The 18,970-nt window shown below is 42.5% G+C and overlaps 1 protein-coding gene across 6 annotated transcripts; it reads left to right on the forward strand.

Annotated features, from left to right (window-relative positions):
- The first annotated feature begins 1,882 nt into the window (after positions 1 to 1,882).
- LOC139548808 (uncharacterized) lies at positions 1,883 to 18,689 on the forward strand. Of its 6 annotated transcripts, none has more exons than XM_071358659.1 (15): positions 1,883 to 1,984; positions 6,409 to 6,738; positions 7,158 to 7,466; positions 8,474 to 8,767; positions 8,899 to 9,055; positions 10,657 to 10,826; positions 11,186 to 11,473; positions 11,660 to 11,823; positions 11,948 to 12,107; positions 12,295 to 12,576; positions 13,088 to 13,250; positions 14,005 to 14,210; positions 14,363 to 14,438; positions 15,667 to 15,700; positions 15,888 to 18,689. In XM_071358659.1, exons 1-15 carry the CDS (start codon positions 1,918 to 1,920, stop codon positions 16,047 to 16,049), a joined length of 2,862 nt encoding a protein of 953 aa, XP_071214760.1. In that variant the 5' UTR covers positions 1,883 to 1,917; the 3' UTR covers positions 16,050 to 18,689. The 6 variants fall into 6 exon arrangements, with proteins under 6 accessions (XP_071214760.1, XP_071214761.1, XP_071214762.1 ...); XM_071358660.1 differs by having other exon boundaries at positions 15,891 to 18,689; XM_071358661.1 differs by having other exon boundaries at positions 14,005 to 14,165.
- Positions 18,690 to 18,970: the final 281 nt, after the last annotated feature.

Raw genomic sequence — 18,970 nt, forward strand, 5'->3', positions numbered from 1 at the left:
GTGCGTGCGTGCGTGCGTGCGTGCGAGTTCAGAGAGAGAGAGAGAGAGAGAGAGAGAGAGAGAGAGAGAGAGAGAGAGAGAGAGAGAGAGAGAGAGAGAGAGAGAGAGAGAGAGAGAGAGAACTTATCTGACATAATGAAAAGTAAAATGTATTTTCTAATGGCTTCCAGATTAAGTTGTAGTCCATTAACACAACTAGAGGATGCTTCAGCTACAACCTCACTGTCAGTACCAGCTGTCTGTGGTGAAACGGTTTTCTATCTCTCTGAATGAGTCAAAATGTTGTTACAAAAAACCCACAAACTATCTGATGACTCAACAGCTTTTTTAGTCAAGTCATTTCACTTAGTGTCATTGCCAATAGATCACTATGATGTACTGTAACACTAGTACCAAAGGTGAGTACAAGGTTATCAGCTTTGACAGGAAACACATTTACTAAGAGGGTGATCGTGTAGTCCTCAATGCAAAAAATAACCATACTACTAAAGATTTGATGGAATGTTAGTGAAATAAACAAACCCTGCAATACTCATCCATCTGTAGCAGCCTCTAAGATACTGTACTAGCTTACGTTACATAGTGGCCGACAGATGACCACATGTTTACAAATTCAGGGGAGTCAAGCCACTGTATATTTTGCTTTTCTGGGCTCATCAGACCTCAGAATGATCCTGGAAAACTGGTGTAACGTTAAAGTTAGCTAAAGGAGACACTGAGGAAAAAGGCTGTTGAATTTGAGGAGGATTCCCAGTTGGCCTATTGTGTAAAGGGGCTCCCGAGTGGCGCAGCGGTCTAAGGCACTGCATCTCAGTGCAAGAGGCGTCACTACAATCCCTGGTTTGAATCCAGGATGAATCACATCCAGCCATGATTGGGATTCCCATAAGGTGGCGCACAATGGCCCAGTGTTGGCCGGGGTAGGTTGTCATTGTAAATAAGAATTTGTTCTTAACTGACTTGCCTAGTTAAATAAAGGGTAAAATAAATAAACAGGGTCTTACTTCATGCACATTCTGCTACATGATTCACATAATCTAGAAGACAGTTGTTCTGGAGGTACAGCAGCACAGATTTGTAAAACATACTGTAGCCAGCTGGAGAGCTGAAGAGTATTTTTTATGTGCATAGTATTCCTACACATTTGTTCCCATTGTTATTTTCCTGTCCGGGCATTTCTAATGACAAATTATATTTAGTAAATTGCCAAGTCTGACTAAAAGGAAAATACAGCCAGGAAGTGAATTAGTGGGAAATATTGTCTTGTAAAACAATGTCTTTGTGAGGGATTTCCAGAGCAGCAGGCGAGAAACAGTGAGTTGACTTCAATGTAGACAGGCTGTGTCTCTCTCTCTCTCTTAGGACTCCTGAAGGGATGAGCTGGGCTGGAGGATGCATGGCATCATCGCGGGCAACAGGGACACTTTGTTATACAGTATGAGGTGACAGGAGCTGAACAGACATATCCTACAGTATGACATTCAGCTGCTACTACTAGGAAGTGAAAACGCTGGTTTTCTACTAAGTGAGATGTGAAATAATAACTAATCCATAGAAGAAGCAGTTCTGTTCAAACAGATTTGTGCACATAATAACATTTAGGGTAAAGTGGTTCTAAACAACATAGCCCTACACTGTGTGTGTTTGTAAAAACAGCTCTGCTCAGAAGTTTGGAGCACACACCCTCTAGAGCTGACTCTGACAGCTTCTCTTGAACACACACACACACGCATGCACGCACACGCACACACGCACACACACACACACACACACACACACACACACACACACACACACACACACACACACACACACACACACACACACACACACACACACACACACACACACATTTAAATACCCTCATAGGAAGACTTGCTGTAGTCAAATTGAATCATCACTCTCAGTGATACCACCATGGGATGCTCAGGGCTGTTGATTTTGGGCTTTGTCCTAAATGTGTCTCACTGCTTGGACATGCTGGGTAAGTCTGAGGAGTTATAATCCATCTGTGAGTGTACAGTTCTGTTTATAGGTTGAGTTTACTAGACCTTAAAGACTTGTTTAACCTGTGGCATTTTAAACCGAACAGAGGTGCAATAGTTTACCTGCTTGATTAGTCTAAATATAAAGGCTTACAAGCAATAAACCCAAGAGCAGAATCCATTTGAAATATTCTGAATGCATTTGAACTATAGCATTATCAACACACTAAAAGGATGGAGTCGATTCCTTTTATTTTAAACAACAGTTTATTGCTGACATATGTTTATATTACAATATTGGCTGTTAGTCTGCAATTATTGTCCAATGGTGTCAGCTATTAAAACCATTTTGGTTGCTTTATGACCTTTTCAATTCCATTCATGACCTTCAGTGATACCATTAATAGTATTGCAATGGCTCCACTAAGTGTACCACTGTGTTTAGGGGAAATCCCTGTGTTGTTAGTCAACTCTATTTTATGTTAGTCAGAAAAACCTCACAGTTTGATCTGTTTGAACTTAACTGAGGAACCTCTTCAGAGTGTATTTTCAATCGGCAGATGAATGAGTGCCTCTGAGGAATAAATAGGTCTGTAGGTTAGAACCACTGCACCAACAGTATGACTTTCCATCCCCGGATCTCTCCACTAACACATCATCATACAATTCATTATTTACATCACCACACTGATCTATTTGTTTGATCAAAAGCAGTTCTTGGTCAATATAAGTTTACATTTTCAGTTGTCTTGCTACCCTCTGAAAATGGAATAATCTGCAAGCATCCATGTACGTGAATGCCTGCTGTTGGGTAGAAGCCAAGATGAAACCACACCAGCGTCATGTGACTATACTACGATATACTGGCCCTATATGGTACTTGGGTAGCCTACATTTGTTTACATCCCTGTTCGTGAGCATTTCTCCTTTGCCAAGATAATCCATCCACCTGACAGGTGTGGCATGTCAAGAAGCTGATTAAACAGCATGGTCATTACACAGGTGCACCTTTTGCTGGGCACAATAAAAGGCCACTCTAAAATGTGCTGTTTTGCCACACAACACAATGCCACAGATGTCTCAAGTTTTTGAGGGAGAATGCAATTGGCATGCTGACTGTAGGAATGTCCACCAGAACTGTTGCCAGAGAATTAAATGTTAATTTCTCTACCATAAGCCACAAGGGATCGTCTGTGGGGGGTTGGTGCTGAGGAGTATTTCTGTCTGTAATAAAGCCCTTTTGTGGGGAAAAACTCATTCTGATTGGCTGCGCCCCTGCCCAGTCATGTGAAATCCATAGATTAGGGTCTATTTCATGTATCTCAATTGACTGATTTCCTTATATGAACTGTAACTCAGTAAAATCTTTGAAATTGTTGCATATTGTGTATATATTTTTGGTCATTATACATAAAGCACCCTAACCTTAAACAGAGATAGTTGTCAGTGTCTTAGGGTCACAGAAAAAGTGCTAGTGGACATTATTGTGTATTTCAGGCTGTTACTATGTGTTTATTTGCAGTGCATCCTTTAAGTGTGCCTCAGTTATGTACATTTTTGAATACCTTTTCCATTTTTATGAACCATAAACCCACAAGACAAGATATATTTGTGTGACGAATGAATGAGTGAGCATTTTGGGATATTCTCAACGCTCTGATTGTTTCCATATGTTGTGATATACAACCCACCACTTCTTGCTGTTCTCTGAATTGATTTGGTCAGAGTTTTTATAGTTGGAGACATAAGTGTGGTCCTCATCAAAGTGTCCCAACAGCAGTATTTTATAGGATAGGTGATGTGAAGTGTTAGACTGGGTATCCATTGAGTGTTCCCCATGACCCAATGTACTCAGCTGTCATCATTCGGCACTTAAGGTTCAATTTGACTCCCATTTTCACTGGCTAATAGATCAACTGTGTCCTTAAGTGTTCCATAATAGAGAGACCAGAGAGAGGACAGTGAGTTGGTATGCATTGGACTCTGCGTACTATCATCTTCCCAACACTCAAAACTGTCAGGCTGCTTTATTATATGTCCCCTTCACTGAAACATCCCCTAATCATGGCCGATGTCTTAGAGACAGACTGTAGCTCTGTAGCTCTTTAATGGAGTCTTCCATTAATAAATCTCCACCGGTGGGATCAGTCCCGGCTGCATTTAAGTGTCACAATCAATCTGCACAGTTCAGTCCGTGTCTTTAGCCTTGGATCAACACATAACCTACAGTGGGGCAAAAAAGTATTTAGTCAGCCACCAATTGTGCAAGTTCTCCCACTTAAAAAGATGAGAGAGGCCTGTACTTTTCATCATAGGTACACTTCAACTATGACAGACAAAATGAGAAAAAAAATTCCAGAAAATCACATTGTAGGATTTTTAATGAATTTATTTGCAAATTATGGTGGAAAATAAGTATTTGGTCAATAACAAAAGTTTATCTCAATACTTTGTTATATACCCTTTGTTGGCAATGACAGAGGTCAAATGTTTTCTGTAAGTCTTCACAAGGTTTTCACACACTGTTGCTGGTATTTTGGCCCATTCCTCCATGCAGATCTCCTCTACAGCAGTGATGTTTTGGGGCTGTTGCTGGGCAACACGGACTTTCAACTCCCTCCAAAGATTTTCTATGGGGTTGAGATCTGGAGACTGGCTAGGCCACTCCAGGACCTTGAAATGCTTCTTACGAAGCCACTCCTTCGTTGCCCGGGCGGTGTGTTTGGGATCATTGTCATGCTGAAAGACCCAGCCACGTTTCATCTTCAATGCCCTTGCTGATGGAAGGAGGTTTTCACTCAAAATCTCACGATACATGGCCCCATTCATTCTTTCCTTTACACGGATCAGTCGTCCTGGTCCCTTTGCAGAAAAACAGCCCCAAAGCATGATGTTTCCACTCCCATGCTTCACAGTAGGTATGGTGTTCTTTGGATGCAACTCAGCATTCTTTGTCCTCCAAACATGACGAGTTGAGTTTTTACCAAAAGGTTATATTTTGGTTTCATCTGACCATATGACATTCTCCCAATCTTCTTCTGGATCATCCAAATGCTCTCTAGCAAACTTCAGACGGGCCTGGACATGTACTGGCTTAAGCAGGGGGACACGTCTGGCACTGCAGGATTTGAGTCCCTGGCGGCGTAGTGTGTTACTGATGGTAGGCTTTGTTACTTTGGTCCCAGCTCTCTGCAGGTCATTCACTAGGTCCCCCCGTGTGGTTCTGGGATTTTTGCTCACCGTTCTTGTGATCATTTTGACCCCACGGGGTGAGATCTTGCGTGGAGCCCCAGATCGAGGGAGATTATCAGTGGTCTTGTATGTCTTCCATTTCCTAATAATTGCTCCCACAGTTGATTTCTTCAAACCAAGCTGCTTACCTATTGCAGATTCAGTCTTCCCAGCCTGGTGCAGGTCTACAATTTTGTTTCTGGTGTCCTTTGACAGCTCTTTGGTCTTGGCCATAGTGGAGTTTGGAGTGTGACTGTTTGAGGTTGTGGACAGGTGTCTTTTATACTGATAACAAGTTCAAACAGGTGCCATTAATACAGGTAACGAGTGGAGGACAGAGGAGCCTCTTAAAGAAGAAGTTAAAGGTCTGTGAGAGCCAGAAATCTTGCTTGTTTGTAGGTGACCAAATACTTATTTTCCACCATAATTTGCAAATAAATTCATTAAAAATCCTACAATGTGATTTTCTGGATTTTTTTTCTCATTTTGTCTGTCATAGTTGAAGTGTACCTATGATGAAAATTACAGGCTTCTCTCATCTTTTTAAGTGGGAGAACTTGCACAATTGGTGGCTGACTAAATACTTTTTTGCCCCACTGTATGTTAGTCTAGAGAGATAAGTCTCATCACTTAGTACATATGACTTTTTAGCACTGCAGCATCTCTATCTTCTGCATTCCACAAAGGGATTGTTTCCATTGACAGTCATTATGTTCTCTGCCCCATATACAAGGGTGCCATCCCAAATGGCACCCTATTCACTATAGTGCAGTACTTTTGACCAGGGCCCATAGGGAATAGGGTGCCATTTGGGACACAAGCAGCTGCTTCATCCAGTCTCACCAAGAGACAATGGGATGGACACACACAGACAGGGAACATTTTAATAGAAATCACACCAACAGACATCCACCATCTCACTGCCCCTCCTTCTCAACAGAAATCACATTTGCTGTTGGTTATTTTTAGCAACGTATATGGAATATCTCATAAATTAATCAAAGTGCATCCCACTGAGATATGAGTGATTGTGAGTGACTAAGTCTGCGTCCCAAATGGCGCACTACTTTTGACCAGGGCCCATAGAGCTATGGTCAAAAGTAGTGTACTAGGGAATATGGTGCCCCTTTGGGACACATCATGACAGAATTACTAATCATTTATGCATATCACAATGTTTTTTTTCTCACAGATATGGAGGAGGACATGGAGATTGACCGTAACGTCACTGGGATCCTTGGAGAGGATGTCTTCCTCCGCTGTCAGTACCTGGGACAGAATGACATCACAGACGCCTCATGGAAACGCCCAGACTCGAGAATGAAGCGATCAATGAAGAAATTAACAGGCTACAAGAACAACAAGGCTTTCAGCAAAGACCCAGACTTCTCCGCCCCAGTCTCTCCCACCAATCTGACTGTCAAGATGAGGGTGTCTACTCTGGAGGCCCAGGGGGAGTACATATGTGCGTTTGCCACTGATGAAGAAGAGATCACTAACAGCATGTTTCTCACTGTCCTGGGTAAGCTTGGTTGAAGAATATTGCCATATTAGAATACTGCATCCTTCCTTTTTCCCCTCCCATAAGTAATCACTAATCTGAGATGACAAGATTGGTGTAACCAAACTTTCCATTGCATTGCTTTGACCAGTTATGTTATGTCAGATCATTGATTACTTCAAGGAAGTGAGGAAGGAAGGATGCATTTTAAGAGTATTCAAAAAAAGAAAATGTATAGTGCACTGCAAAAGTACTTAACACCTAGGTGGTAGAGAGAAACAACAGAATAGAATATGTGACATTATCATTGCCTGTTGCATCCTTACCTTACTGTACCTTCAAGGTCATAGTAAAGACAGAATCATACAAACATCCATTGCATAACCGTTTCTTGTACCAGCATCATCCCCGTCATGTGTTTGAATTTTTTTGTTTTGAAGCTCGACCTGATATCCACACAGTGGTGACAGAGGACACAGACAACGCTACCCACTACCAGTCAGTCACATGCTCAGCTACCAATGGTAAACCTGTGGCTCTGATTCGCTGGGAGATCAACGGCAGTCCTCCTACTGACAACTCCTCTGTGGAGATGAGGAACACCAGTTATACCAATGGCACTGCCACTATGACCAGCATCCTCCGCTTCCCTACCCACCTACAGGACCAGGACAGGGTGACCTGTGTGGTCCAGCACCCAACCCTGCCTGACCCCACCACACATGTCACAGTGGGGGTGGAGACCTTCAGTAAGCCTGCCAGCTCATGTACACAAGGACTGCATCCTAAATGGCACCCTAGTCCCTTTATAGTGCACTGCTTTTGACCAGGAAGAGTGACAAGATTTGGGACGCATCCTTGATGTGTATGTTTGTGTGTACAGTACTTGGCATTTCTTACTTTCGTGGGCAAGGATTTAGTTTGGGAAGAGGTTAATTCTGACATGACCCTTGGTGCTAAGAATCAATGTCTGAGAATGATCTGTAGATATTGGATTATGCTGGGGCTGGCACCACCCTGAGCTCACTGGCGCAGATGTTTACTTTCCTTTCCCCAGCCTGTTGTTCCACGTGGTCACCTCCCCACTCCCCACTCCCCCCCCCCCCATGTACCAGGTATTGTGTGTTTCCTGTACAGTCCTCGCAATCAGCTGTGGCACGACAGAGACAGATCATACACCATCATCATATTCTCATCATATTTCAATATCCCTCCCTACCACATTAGGAGACATGTTTTGATATACAGCCTGTATACATATGTCAAAGAGGATCATATGACAGAAATATCCTCCCTTATCCATATGTGGTAGTATCAAAGTCTTTGATAATCGCAATAGAGTGATGCCTTTCTATATCAGCAGTCAATCTGTATTGAGATGTGTGAAATAGGGTGCTTCCCAAATGGCACCCTATTCCCTATATAGTGCACTACTTTTAACCAGAGTCCTATAGGAAATATGGTGCCATTTGGGATGTAGGCATATTCCTGTAGTTCCAGCCCCGCCAGCAGATCTGCTCTCAGCTGTAACCTGTTGAACAGGTGAGAAGAGTTAGCACTCTCCTCCTAAACCCAACCGGCAGCCCTGTTATGCACTGTGTTTATATTTCATACGTCTATCCTTTCACTTCAGCCTTCTCAAAAATCTAAACCACAGCCCTAGAGGCCCAGACATTAGATTTAGGACTCACTGTTGTTATACTGATGGACCATTCCCACCTGCTCATGTAAAATTATTATTTCTCTCTGCCTGCAGTGGCTCCCAATGTGACCATTGAGACATACCTGGTTCTAGAGGACGGGGAGGAGCTCTGGGTGGTCACCTGTGGTGCTGCTGGAGGGCGACCCCGAGCTGACATCACCCTGGTGCTGCCCAATCAGGAGGCCAGTTCCATGCTACAGAAGGAGGTTGTCATGGATGCAGCAGACACATTGGTCAGGTCATACCGCTTCCCAGCTGAGCTTCAGGAAGGGGAAAGCATCACCTGCCTGTTTGACCACCCCAAGTTCCCACACAGAGAGCTACGGACCACCACTTTGCCGGCATTCTGTGAGTACTGATCACAAGACATAACTGAGGATTTGGAGCCAAAAGTATGGTCTTAGGAGACTGCTTTTCATTTACTCTACTTAATAACAGATTCTGTGTTGGATATTCTGTTTTCACTTCCTATTGTGTAGATCTGTCTGCTGTTCGGCTGCTGAACCCAGGGTTGGCAGACAGCAGCAACAAGAGCCAGGTTGTAGAGTCAGTGGTGCTGGAGGAAGGACAGAGCAACACCACCATCGGGCTAGAGGTCGTTGGGGATGTACCACGTTACAGTATCGTATGCACCAAGTAAGAATACCTGTATTACTATCATAATACAGCTCTCTGTTGATCTCTCTTGATTGTTAACTTCAGTTAATCTCAGATAAAGGACAACATTAACATGTTGTGATAATCTTATCAATCAGCGAACAGTTACAAAAAACAAAGTTTGCTGTCCCATTTTGCCTTATAGCAATTTCATTCATTTCTGCTATTGTTGCTATACTACTATTTGCATCATTAACACAGGTGTTAACATCACATACATATCGTGTTAGGCAGCTGTGGTGAGAGGTTTGGTTGAAAACCACAGGCAATAGACAGGCGCTAGACACACATCCTGCAGATTTTTTTTAGAAGCATCCAGCTGCAGATTTTGCGTGCTGACACCGCATGGGCGACAAACCTCAAAGCACATGCGTCTCATATGGTATTTTTGCGTTTTATGCGCACATGCAACCTGTAATTTAGACATTTGTTGGTAACGTGCTACGAACATACCAGTCGGTGCACTAGCTCCGATCCGTCTGGGCATTATGTTAATTAACCACTGTTTCTTGTATAGCTAGCTAGCACACACTAGTTAGCTGGCACACACTAGCTAGCTAGTACAACACTAGATAGCTAGATAGTACATGCTTGCTCTAGTACACACTAGCTAGCTAGCTAGTACACACTAGCTAGTACCGATCTTATAATTCTAAATGTAATTTCACCACCTGTGCTGTTGGTGGCGGTAACGCACCATCCTGTCTGAGCTATATGTCGCAGTATAGCAACAATAGTATATGTCTCACAGCATCTCACAGCGTCTGTGGCGTGAGAAGATATCTGCTGCAGCCAGACCATTTTTTAAAATCAACTTTGAATAGCAATCACCAAGTTGGTGACATTATCCCTGGATCTAACTATGCGAGAACAAAAGCTCTTACAGGTGCTGCTCTTTTTTAATTTAACTAGGCAAATCAGTTAATAACAAATTCTTATTTACAATGACAGCCTACCGGGGAACAGTGGGTTAACTTTTTTTTACCTTGTCAGCTTAGGGATTCGATCCAGCAACCTTTCGGGTACTGGCCCAACGCTCTTAACCACGGCTACCTGCCTCCTTTGGAGAGTGCACACTGTGGAAACTGAGCCTCATTTCCTAACCTCCTGCCAAATGTATGACCATATTAGAGACACATATTTCCCTCAGATTACACAGACACTAAAATAATTTGAAAACAAATCCAATTTTGATTAACTTTCATATCTATTGTGTGAAATACCACAGTGTGCCATCACAGCAGCAATATTTGTGACCTGAAAAGTGCAACCAGTGAAGAACAAACACCATTGTAAATACAACCTATATTTATGTGTATTTATTTTCCCTTTTGTACTTTAACTAGTTACACATCGTGGCAACATTGTATAAAGGCATAATATGACATTTGAAATGTTTCTATTCCTTTGGAACTTTTGTGAGTGTAATGTTTACTGTTAATTTGTTGTTGTATATTTCACTTTTGTTTATGATCTATTTCACTTGCTTTGGCATTGTAAACATATGTTTTCCATGCCAATAAAGCCCTTTGTATTGAATGTCTAACTGTAACAGTGTCTGGTCTTGTGTTGTCTCCTAGAGAAGAGCAGTCTCTCCCTGAGGGTGTGGAGGTGATTGGCAGTGCTCTAACCCTGCAGGGTCCTGTGGAGCTCTACCATGCAGGGCTGTATGAGTGTGAGGCCTCCTACTACAGCCACAGGGCATCTGTACTGCTGGACATTATCGTCGACCCACAAGTCAAGCAGTCTGGTACGAGCAGAGTCTTGTCTACATATCATAGGGTTGCGTCCCAAATAGCACCCTATTTCTGATATAGTGCACTATAGTGACAATGGGCCCTGGTAAAATGTTTGAGATGTAGACTACATATCATATCATTTGGGATGCAGATTACATATCATCTTCATCATTTGACAACTGGTAGCCATATCAGTCTGTAATTTGTAGCGAGCCAGCATTATGTTAATACAAGTGACGTCTATCATATATTCTATTTTTTAAATGTAAGAAATATTGTTAGTATAAATCAGAATGTTTATTTTCCTGCATACTGTAAAGTTAAGTGATTAGCATGTTTATTGCCTTCTCTCCTCCTCTCTGTGTGCTAGTGACTGTTCCTCCCAGCATAAGGATTGATGTTCAGGATAGACTGGGTGACAGGTTCATTGAGTGCCTGGCTGCAGACTCTGTCCCCGTTGCCAATGTGTCCTGGGTTCTACCTGAGGGTGTGTCTGGGCCCTCCTGGTCCAGTCTCACATCCCATAATGGAACTCACTCTGTCAGCATTGTGTTAGTCCTGCCTGCCTGCTCAGCCCAGGAGCTCAATATGGAGTGTGTCATAGATCATTCTGTGTTTGTGTTTCCAGAGAGAAGACAGATAACACTCCCTGTGTGTGGTATGTTCAACAAATCATCAAACACCATCAGTTAAAGCTCTAGTGTTAAAATAAAACATTTACATTGAGAACATGTATCCTATATCTCTGTTATTTTATTTACATTGAGAACATGTATCCTATATCTCTGTTATTTTATTTACATTGAGAACATGTATCCTATATCGCTGTTCTATCTACATGCAGCTCCTCCTAACATCACCATCCAGTCCAGCTTTGAGTGGGAGGAAGACGTAGCATACACACTGGTGCAGTGCACTGTGGACAGTGTTGGACCTGCTGCCACTATCTCCTGGAGTCTTGGAGACAGGGACAGTGACAATAGTACCAGTCAGCTTAAAGAGGAGCAGGTAAAGGGAAAGAACAAATGAAAGGGTGATTGGAACCAAAAATAGATACAGCAAAAATGAAGAAAAAAACCCCAGCAATCATTTGGATATAATTTGCACACTCTAACATATGTTTCGCTTGCAGGTTCAGGGGCAGCCTGAGCACCATGCCAATGGCTCTGTGACGGTCTGTAGTGTGTTGAGGCTCCCCACTTTCATGTTCTCTGGTCAGAATGTCACCTGTGTGGTGGATCAGCTGGGTCTTGAGAGGCCAGAGAGAAGAGGGATACTGCTGCGTGGACTGGGTAAATTACTTTATGACTTGTAGCATCCATGTTTCTCCACAATACATTATGTGTATCCCCAATAACACGCTATTCCCCCTATTGGCCCTGGTCAAAAGTAATGCACTATAAAGGGAATAGGGTGTCATTTAGGGACGTATCCATTGTATTCAACCACCACACAATGTCACTCCCTCCCTTCCCTCAGAGTCCCCTGTGATGCGTGTTTTTGTTGCGAGGCAGAGCAGATCTCTGTGGCTGGCTGTGTGTGAGTACAGAGGGGACGGGATCAGAGCACACCTCTCCTGGGTTCTACCTGACAACACCACAGGCCACATCTCCTTCCGCTCTGGGTATGAAGGTGTGAGAGTGCTAACCAACCTCACATATGAGTTCCCACTTGCCCTCCACGAGGGACAGGACCTGACTTGCCTCATTCAAAATCACCATGGACTTAAGGAGCGGAGGACAGTCCATGTCCCCAGATACTGTAAGTGTAATAGAGAATAAATACAAACAGAAATGATTCCCTTTTTTTATATAAAGCCCCCAGCACCACAAAAGACTTGTTATACTACACATACATTCCGTACACTGTTAGAAAAAACGGTTCCTGAGGGGTTCTTCAGCTGTCCCAATAGGAGAAGCCTTTTTGGTTCCAGGTAGAACTCTCTTTGGTTTCTCTGTAGAAAGGTTTGGTCATGGAACCCAAAAGGGGTTTTACCTGGAACCAAAAGGGTTTTACCTGGAACCAATAAGGGTTCTTCAAATGGTTCTCCTATAGGGGCAGTTGAAGAACCCTCTTAGGTTCTAGATAGCACCTTTTTTTCTTAGAGTGTACTGACACTTCTGTCATGACATTCATAGACATACAGTACTTGCCAGGCATGCTATGCTCCAACATCCCAGTCAACAGTCAAATACAACTACCTGTCTATTGACTGTATGTATTTAGGGAGTGGTTTGTTTTTTGCCCCCTGTTGACCACTTCCCCTTCTTAGACATCTCATCTGTCAGACTACTGAACCAAACCACTCCCCTGTACAAACCTTATGGAGATGAGTCCGTTATACACCGAATGTCTCTAAAGGAGAATTTCCAAAACCAGAGGATCCTGCTCAAAGTCTATGGCAGTGTACCAACGTACAACCTCACCTGTCACAGGTAATACTCTTTGCTAGACTCTCTTTTACTACAGTATTCCTTTCCTTCAGCTTCTGAACTGTGGAGGCTGAGTGAGAGCACTACAGTAGGATGGAAGACAGAGTAGGGTAATATTACCACTACACAGGGCCGGTAATTTGTACAAACATTGTTTTCGTCCAGATGGAAGTTCTCATATGTATTGTTTTATGAGAGCTTTTAACTAGACAATCAAATAAGTGCAGTGTCGTAAAGCTGCCATTATGCCTTATTAAGATACTATCAGGACTTCTGTGCTGTGGGGCCTGGAGAAGGTTGTCCTGACTGGCAGGCCATGCGGTCGGTGGTACTAAAGAACACCTTTTATCAGGGACAATGAGTGACTCATAAACCTGACACTGTCCTGTCCTCCCATACACAGGCTAATAAATTGTGTTTGGAGTTATTCTGTCAAGCTATTCTGTGTAAAGCTGTGTTATCTACTAAGGTGGATGATACAGTTACTTATTTATACACCTAAGTAGATATACAAAATACAACGTCTCATTAGATTTATGCCACTCAATGTCAACTATAGCAGTGGTTTTGTATTACTTTTTTGTCTGTTTTCCACATATTTTGGAAGGTATCAAAAAGTGTTGTGACAGCAGTTTCCCCCTCACTTGCTTATCTTATTCTCTCTTCATGACTGTCTTCTTTGCCACTTAGCTGATAAACAGATCAAAGAAACGTGTGTACTATGTAATGACCTTCTGTGTCCTGCTGCGTGTTGAAGAAATGATGGCGCATTGGTCCAGATGGATGGCGGAGCTCTGTTGTTCCAATCAAAGGTCACGGAGCAGGATGCGGGCCTCTACACCTGCCACGCCTCTTTCTACCACCATAAGGCCTCAGTCCTCATTCAAGTGGAGGTCACCAGTGAAAATCAACAGCTCAGTGAGTGTCCACTCACCTTATCTTGCATCAGTGATACAACAAAATGTAAGATATGTCAATGGTTTCTGGTGAACATCCCAAAATGATTGGCACATTATTACATATAATTGGCATTAACTTCCATTTACAACAGGTGTTCCATTCCATTTACTTCCATTTTGTGTTACCTGATGTCTTTCTCCTGTGTGTTTGTGCAGTGATGGTCTTCATCGTCTGCTTCTCCTCGGCTGCGGCCATCACGATCCTCCTCATCGTCACTTTGTGTGTTTTCTGGTGAGTCGACCAGCAGGTTGGCAGGTGACAAACAGGAAACCAGGTCTGTGCGTCTGATGGTTACTACAGCTAGGCATGACAAAAGTAGCACAGAGCTATTCAAAAAACAGGATGCTCTGTGGCTGGAGCAGACAGGTACGTCAGCCACCACAGCTCTGCCAGACAACTCACACAGTCTGATTCTCTCTGTTTCTGTGGTAAAGACAGATTTATTTTCCATCTAATGTTATCACAGGGCAACTATAGAGCTGTACTCTGAGTTACTACTCTGGAAGGTAAGCTATTCACAGCTGAAGAATTCATATTGTAACTAAATCCCAGTTGCAATACTTGGAATAGAAATGCATAAAGCAGTTGTCTCTTGTTGCTGTCATTGGCTCTGATCAGATAATAAGACAGGTGTCTCACCACCACAATGTTTGGATACACTTTGAGATCCTAAATGTCTTTAAAAGCATCTGATCCACAAATCCACTAATGGTCCATGAAAACTCTCCCACGGGGCTCTGGTCAAAAGTAGTGCACTGTGTAGGGAATAGGGTGCCATTTGGGACGTAGACTAACTTCCTCTTTGTCATGACTCATGTGAGAAGGGATGGTAAATATATAGACACAGACACACTGACTGCACTTTAGGCTGATTCATTGTGTCTTTGGTCAGTACATTTGGTCAAGGTGCCATTGGTGCGATGAGCATCACTGTCCCATTATCCCTGGTTCCTGTGGGAAGATCCCGTCAGGCTCATTTGGAAAGGTCAGTCAGTCGGACAGCATACACAAGAGAAAACATGATGCCCCAGGGGAATAGCTATTCCGAGATTTGCGTCACCCACGGGTCACCAGCACTAGCAACACTTTTTGAAAAGAGCAGGTCTTCATTGGCCTGGTTGGTGTCATGGGGATCATGAGAGATGAGGAGAGTTACTGCTTCTGACATCAGAGAGATCAATGATGATGTCTGGGGTCACCATCATTCTACTTATATTTTCACGTAGCATAATGCATTCACAGTTCACACACCCAGTGGCTCAGTGGAAGTCTTTTCACTCATACAACAGCGCCTCCAAGGGGTGCAGTTTGGCCATGCAGGTACATTTGGCCATGCAACTTTCTTAGTGAGGATGATACCCAACAGTATAAAAACAACAGAAGAATTAGACAATATTTGAAATGCTGTCTGTCACTGTAACTCAAATGACAATTAATCGTTTTAATTGTTTTTTTGCAGCAAAATAAATGGAGGAGACCGCCCAGCATCTAAGGTCAGTCTTTCTTAGATCTTTTCTCTGACTGTTGAGCTCTCAAAAAAACATTATGCACGCTTTGAATTCTTGAGAATGGTCCTCCTGCCTTCATTCATCTATTCCTATAGCTTCTATCCATAGGTCTTTATTCAACATTTGATGTGCTTTGTCCCCTTGTCTCCTATCTTCTCTGAACTCCTGGAAGAAGCGCGAGTCGCTGGCACCCCTGACCTCTCTGACCCAGGACCTGTGCTCTCCAGAGTTGAGGAAGGGGAAGGCAGCAGTGACAGTACCAGGAGGGGGAGGCCAGGAGTACAACCAGCTGCTCAGCTACTCTATTGTCATTGATGCCAGATCCACTGTGTAAATAACAGGGTGCGTCCCCTACTGCCACCCTATATAGACCACTACTTGTGCACTGTATAGGAAATAGGGTGTCATTTGAGACTGGTTGATTTAATTTGGTAGGTTAAAAAAAACATGACAATGATATCACAAAAGTCAGAGACTTATTTCCATTGTGGTCCCTAAATTCCATGGTGCAAAAACATTACATTTAGCCAAATACATTTTTCACAATTCCTGACATTTAATCCTACTAAAAATTCCATGTCTTAGGTCAGTTAGGATCACCAGTTTATTTTAAGAATGTGAAATGTCAGAATAATAGTAGAGAGAATTATTTATTTCAGCTTTTATTTCTTTCATCACATTCCCAGTGGGTCAGAAGTTTACATACACTCAATAGTATTTGGTAGCATTGCCTTTAAATTGTTTAACTTGGATCAAACGTTTTGGGTAGCCTTCCACAAGCACAATAAGTTTGGTGAATTTTGGCCCATTCCTCCTGACAGAGCTGGTGTCCAGACCAGACTGAGTCAGGTTTGTAGGCCTCCTTGATCGCACATGCTTTTTCAGTTCTGCCAACAAATGTTCTATAGGATTGAGGTCAGGGCTTTGTGATGGCCACTCCAATACCTTGACTTTGTTGTCATTAAGTCATTTTGACACAACTTTGGAAGTATGCTTGGGGTCATTGTCCATTTGGAAGACCCATTTGCGACCAAGCTTTAGCTTCCTGACTGATGTCTTGAGATGTTGCTTCAATATATCCACATAATTATCCTTCCTCACGCTTTTTTATGGCAGTTTTGGAGCAGTGGCTTCTTCCTTGCTGAGCGGCCTTTCAGGTTATGTCGATATAGGACTTGTTTTACAGTGGATATAGATACTTTGTACCTGTTTCATCCAGCATCTTCACAAGGTCCTTTGCTGTTGTTCTGGGATTGATTTGCACTTTTCGCACCAAAGTAAATTCATCTCTAGGAGACAGAACGCGTTTTCTTCCTGAGCGGTATGACGGCTGCGTGGTCCCATGGTGTTTATACTTGCGTACTATTGTTTGTACAGATGAACGTGGTACCTTCAGGCGTTTGAAAATTGCTCCCAGGGATGAACCAAACTTGTGGAGGTTTGCAATTTCTTTTCTGAGGTCTTGGCTGATTTCTTTTGATTTTCCCATGATGTCAAGCTAGGTAGGCCTTGATATACATCCACAAATACACCTCCAATTGATTACACTTATGTCAATTAGCCTATCAGAAGCTTCTAAAGCCATGAAATCATTTTCTGGAATTTTCCAAGCTGTTTGAAGGCACAGTCAACTTACTGTATGTAAACTTCTGACCCACTGGAATTGTGATACAGTGAATTATAAGTTAAATAATCTGTCTGTAAACAATTGTTGGAAAAATTACTTGTGTCATGCACAAAGTAGATGTCCTAACCGACTTGCCAAAACTATAGTTTGTTAACAATACATTTGTGGAGTGGTTGAAAAACGAGATTTAATGACTCCAACCTAACATGCTGACCAGACCGGACACGTCGCGTGCGCGATTGTCGCAAAATACATTTAGAAATCCATGTTATTCAATTATTGCACCCACACTGCTCGAGCCCGCCAACGAGCGTCTGAGTTACCAAGGGCTAAAATAGAAGTCATTCCTATTTCTGACGCAGATCGCACTGAAAGTCCTGCCTCCCCCATCTCCTCATTGATTTATAGAAGCAGGTAACCAAGTTCCATCTCCTCATTGGTTATACCCACGTGGGTGATTGAAAGACTAACTGTTTTGCCGGTTGTCTTGGTAATACTATGAAAGTTTAGATGAGATCACCATATAAGTTCAACTATGAAAAAGCCTGGAAGGAGGAAAGATGACTAGAAACGATTCGGTTGGCCGTTTTATGTCTGGATTAATTTGTCGGAGTAGAGGACCTTGTGCAGTTCAGGTAAAATAACAACTCACTGTTTATATCCCAGGACAAATTAGCTAGCAACAGCAAGCTAGCTAAATAGGACAAATTAGCTAGCAAGTGCAAGCTAACTAGCTAAATTGCCATACATGTTTCATGCTTTTCGACCTGTCCCCAAATTAATGTCATTGGTTCAGAGTTTGTTTTGATATTTTAACCTGCGTGTCGTGATCGCGTTTGGTGTGGGGGGGGCAAAATAAATGTATGCACGATGGCGCACGAGCGCAGCCGGTTTGGGTTCTGTGTTTAAGTGTATGTAAACTTCCGACTTCAACTGTAGATACTGATACATTACATAGATACAGACAAAAAAAAATTATTAGCAAGCTTTTGACTGTAGGCAACCACAGGCTTATACTATATGTCAGAGAACATTCAGATGGGTCTGCTGACCAAACTTGTGGAGGTTTGCGTGATTCATGCCAGGATATTAAAATGCATTATTTTGTGAATTTTTCATGATTTTTTGTTTTGTTTATTAGTGTATTATTATGTATGTCATGCTTTGGTGTTTTCAATAATCGTAATATGTTGTAAATAAATGTATTGTAAAACTGCTAGAAATGATGTAGAGCATAGCAACTGTTTGTTTTACTGTTTTGTCATGCTAAACTTTGAAAGGTTGTTCATTTTGGTTATCAAATGTTGTAAAATCCGGAGCATTATCATTAAAGTTACTGTAAATGTGTATCTTGTTGTTAAAACTGCCTTGTTTGACTGGTTTAAGACTAAATTAATTGACACACACATAAGTGTGTGTGTGTGCGTGCAGTTAAACATGTCCAGACACACACACACTCACTCACTCACTCACACTCACTCACTCACTCACTCACTCACTCACTCACTCACTCACAGTTTAAGTTCTTTGCACTAACCTTGAGGGTGTCTGGGAAATAAGACACTCCTAATAGAGCTCACCTCATCACTTGCAGAAGAGCAGTAATATTTATTCTCACCTGAGAGAAT

The sequence above is a fragment of the Salvelinus alpinus genome, chromosome 22 (assembly GCF_045679555.1).
Source record: "Salvelinus alpinus chromosome 22, SLU_Salpinus.1, whole genome shotgun sequence".
NCBI classification, from domain to species: Eukaryota; Metazoa; Chordata; class Actinopteri; order Salmoniformes; family Salmonidae; genus Salvelinus; species Salvelinus alpinus.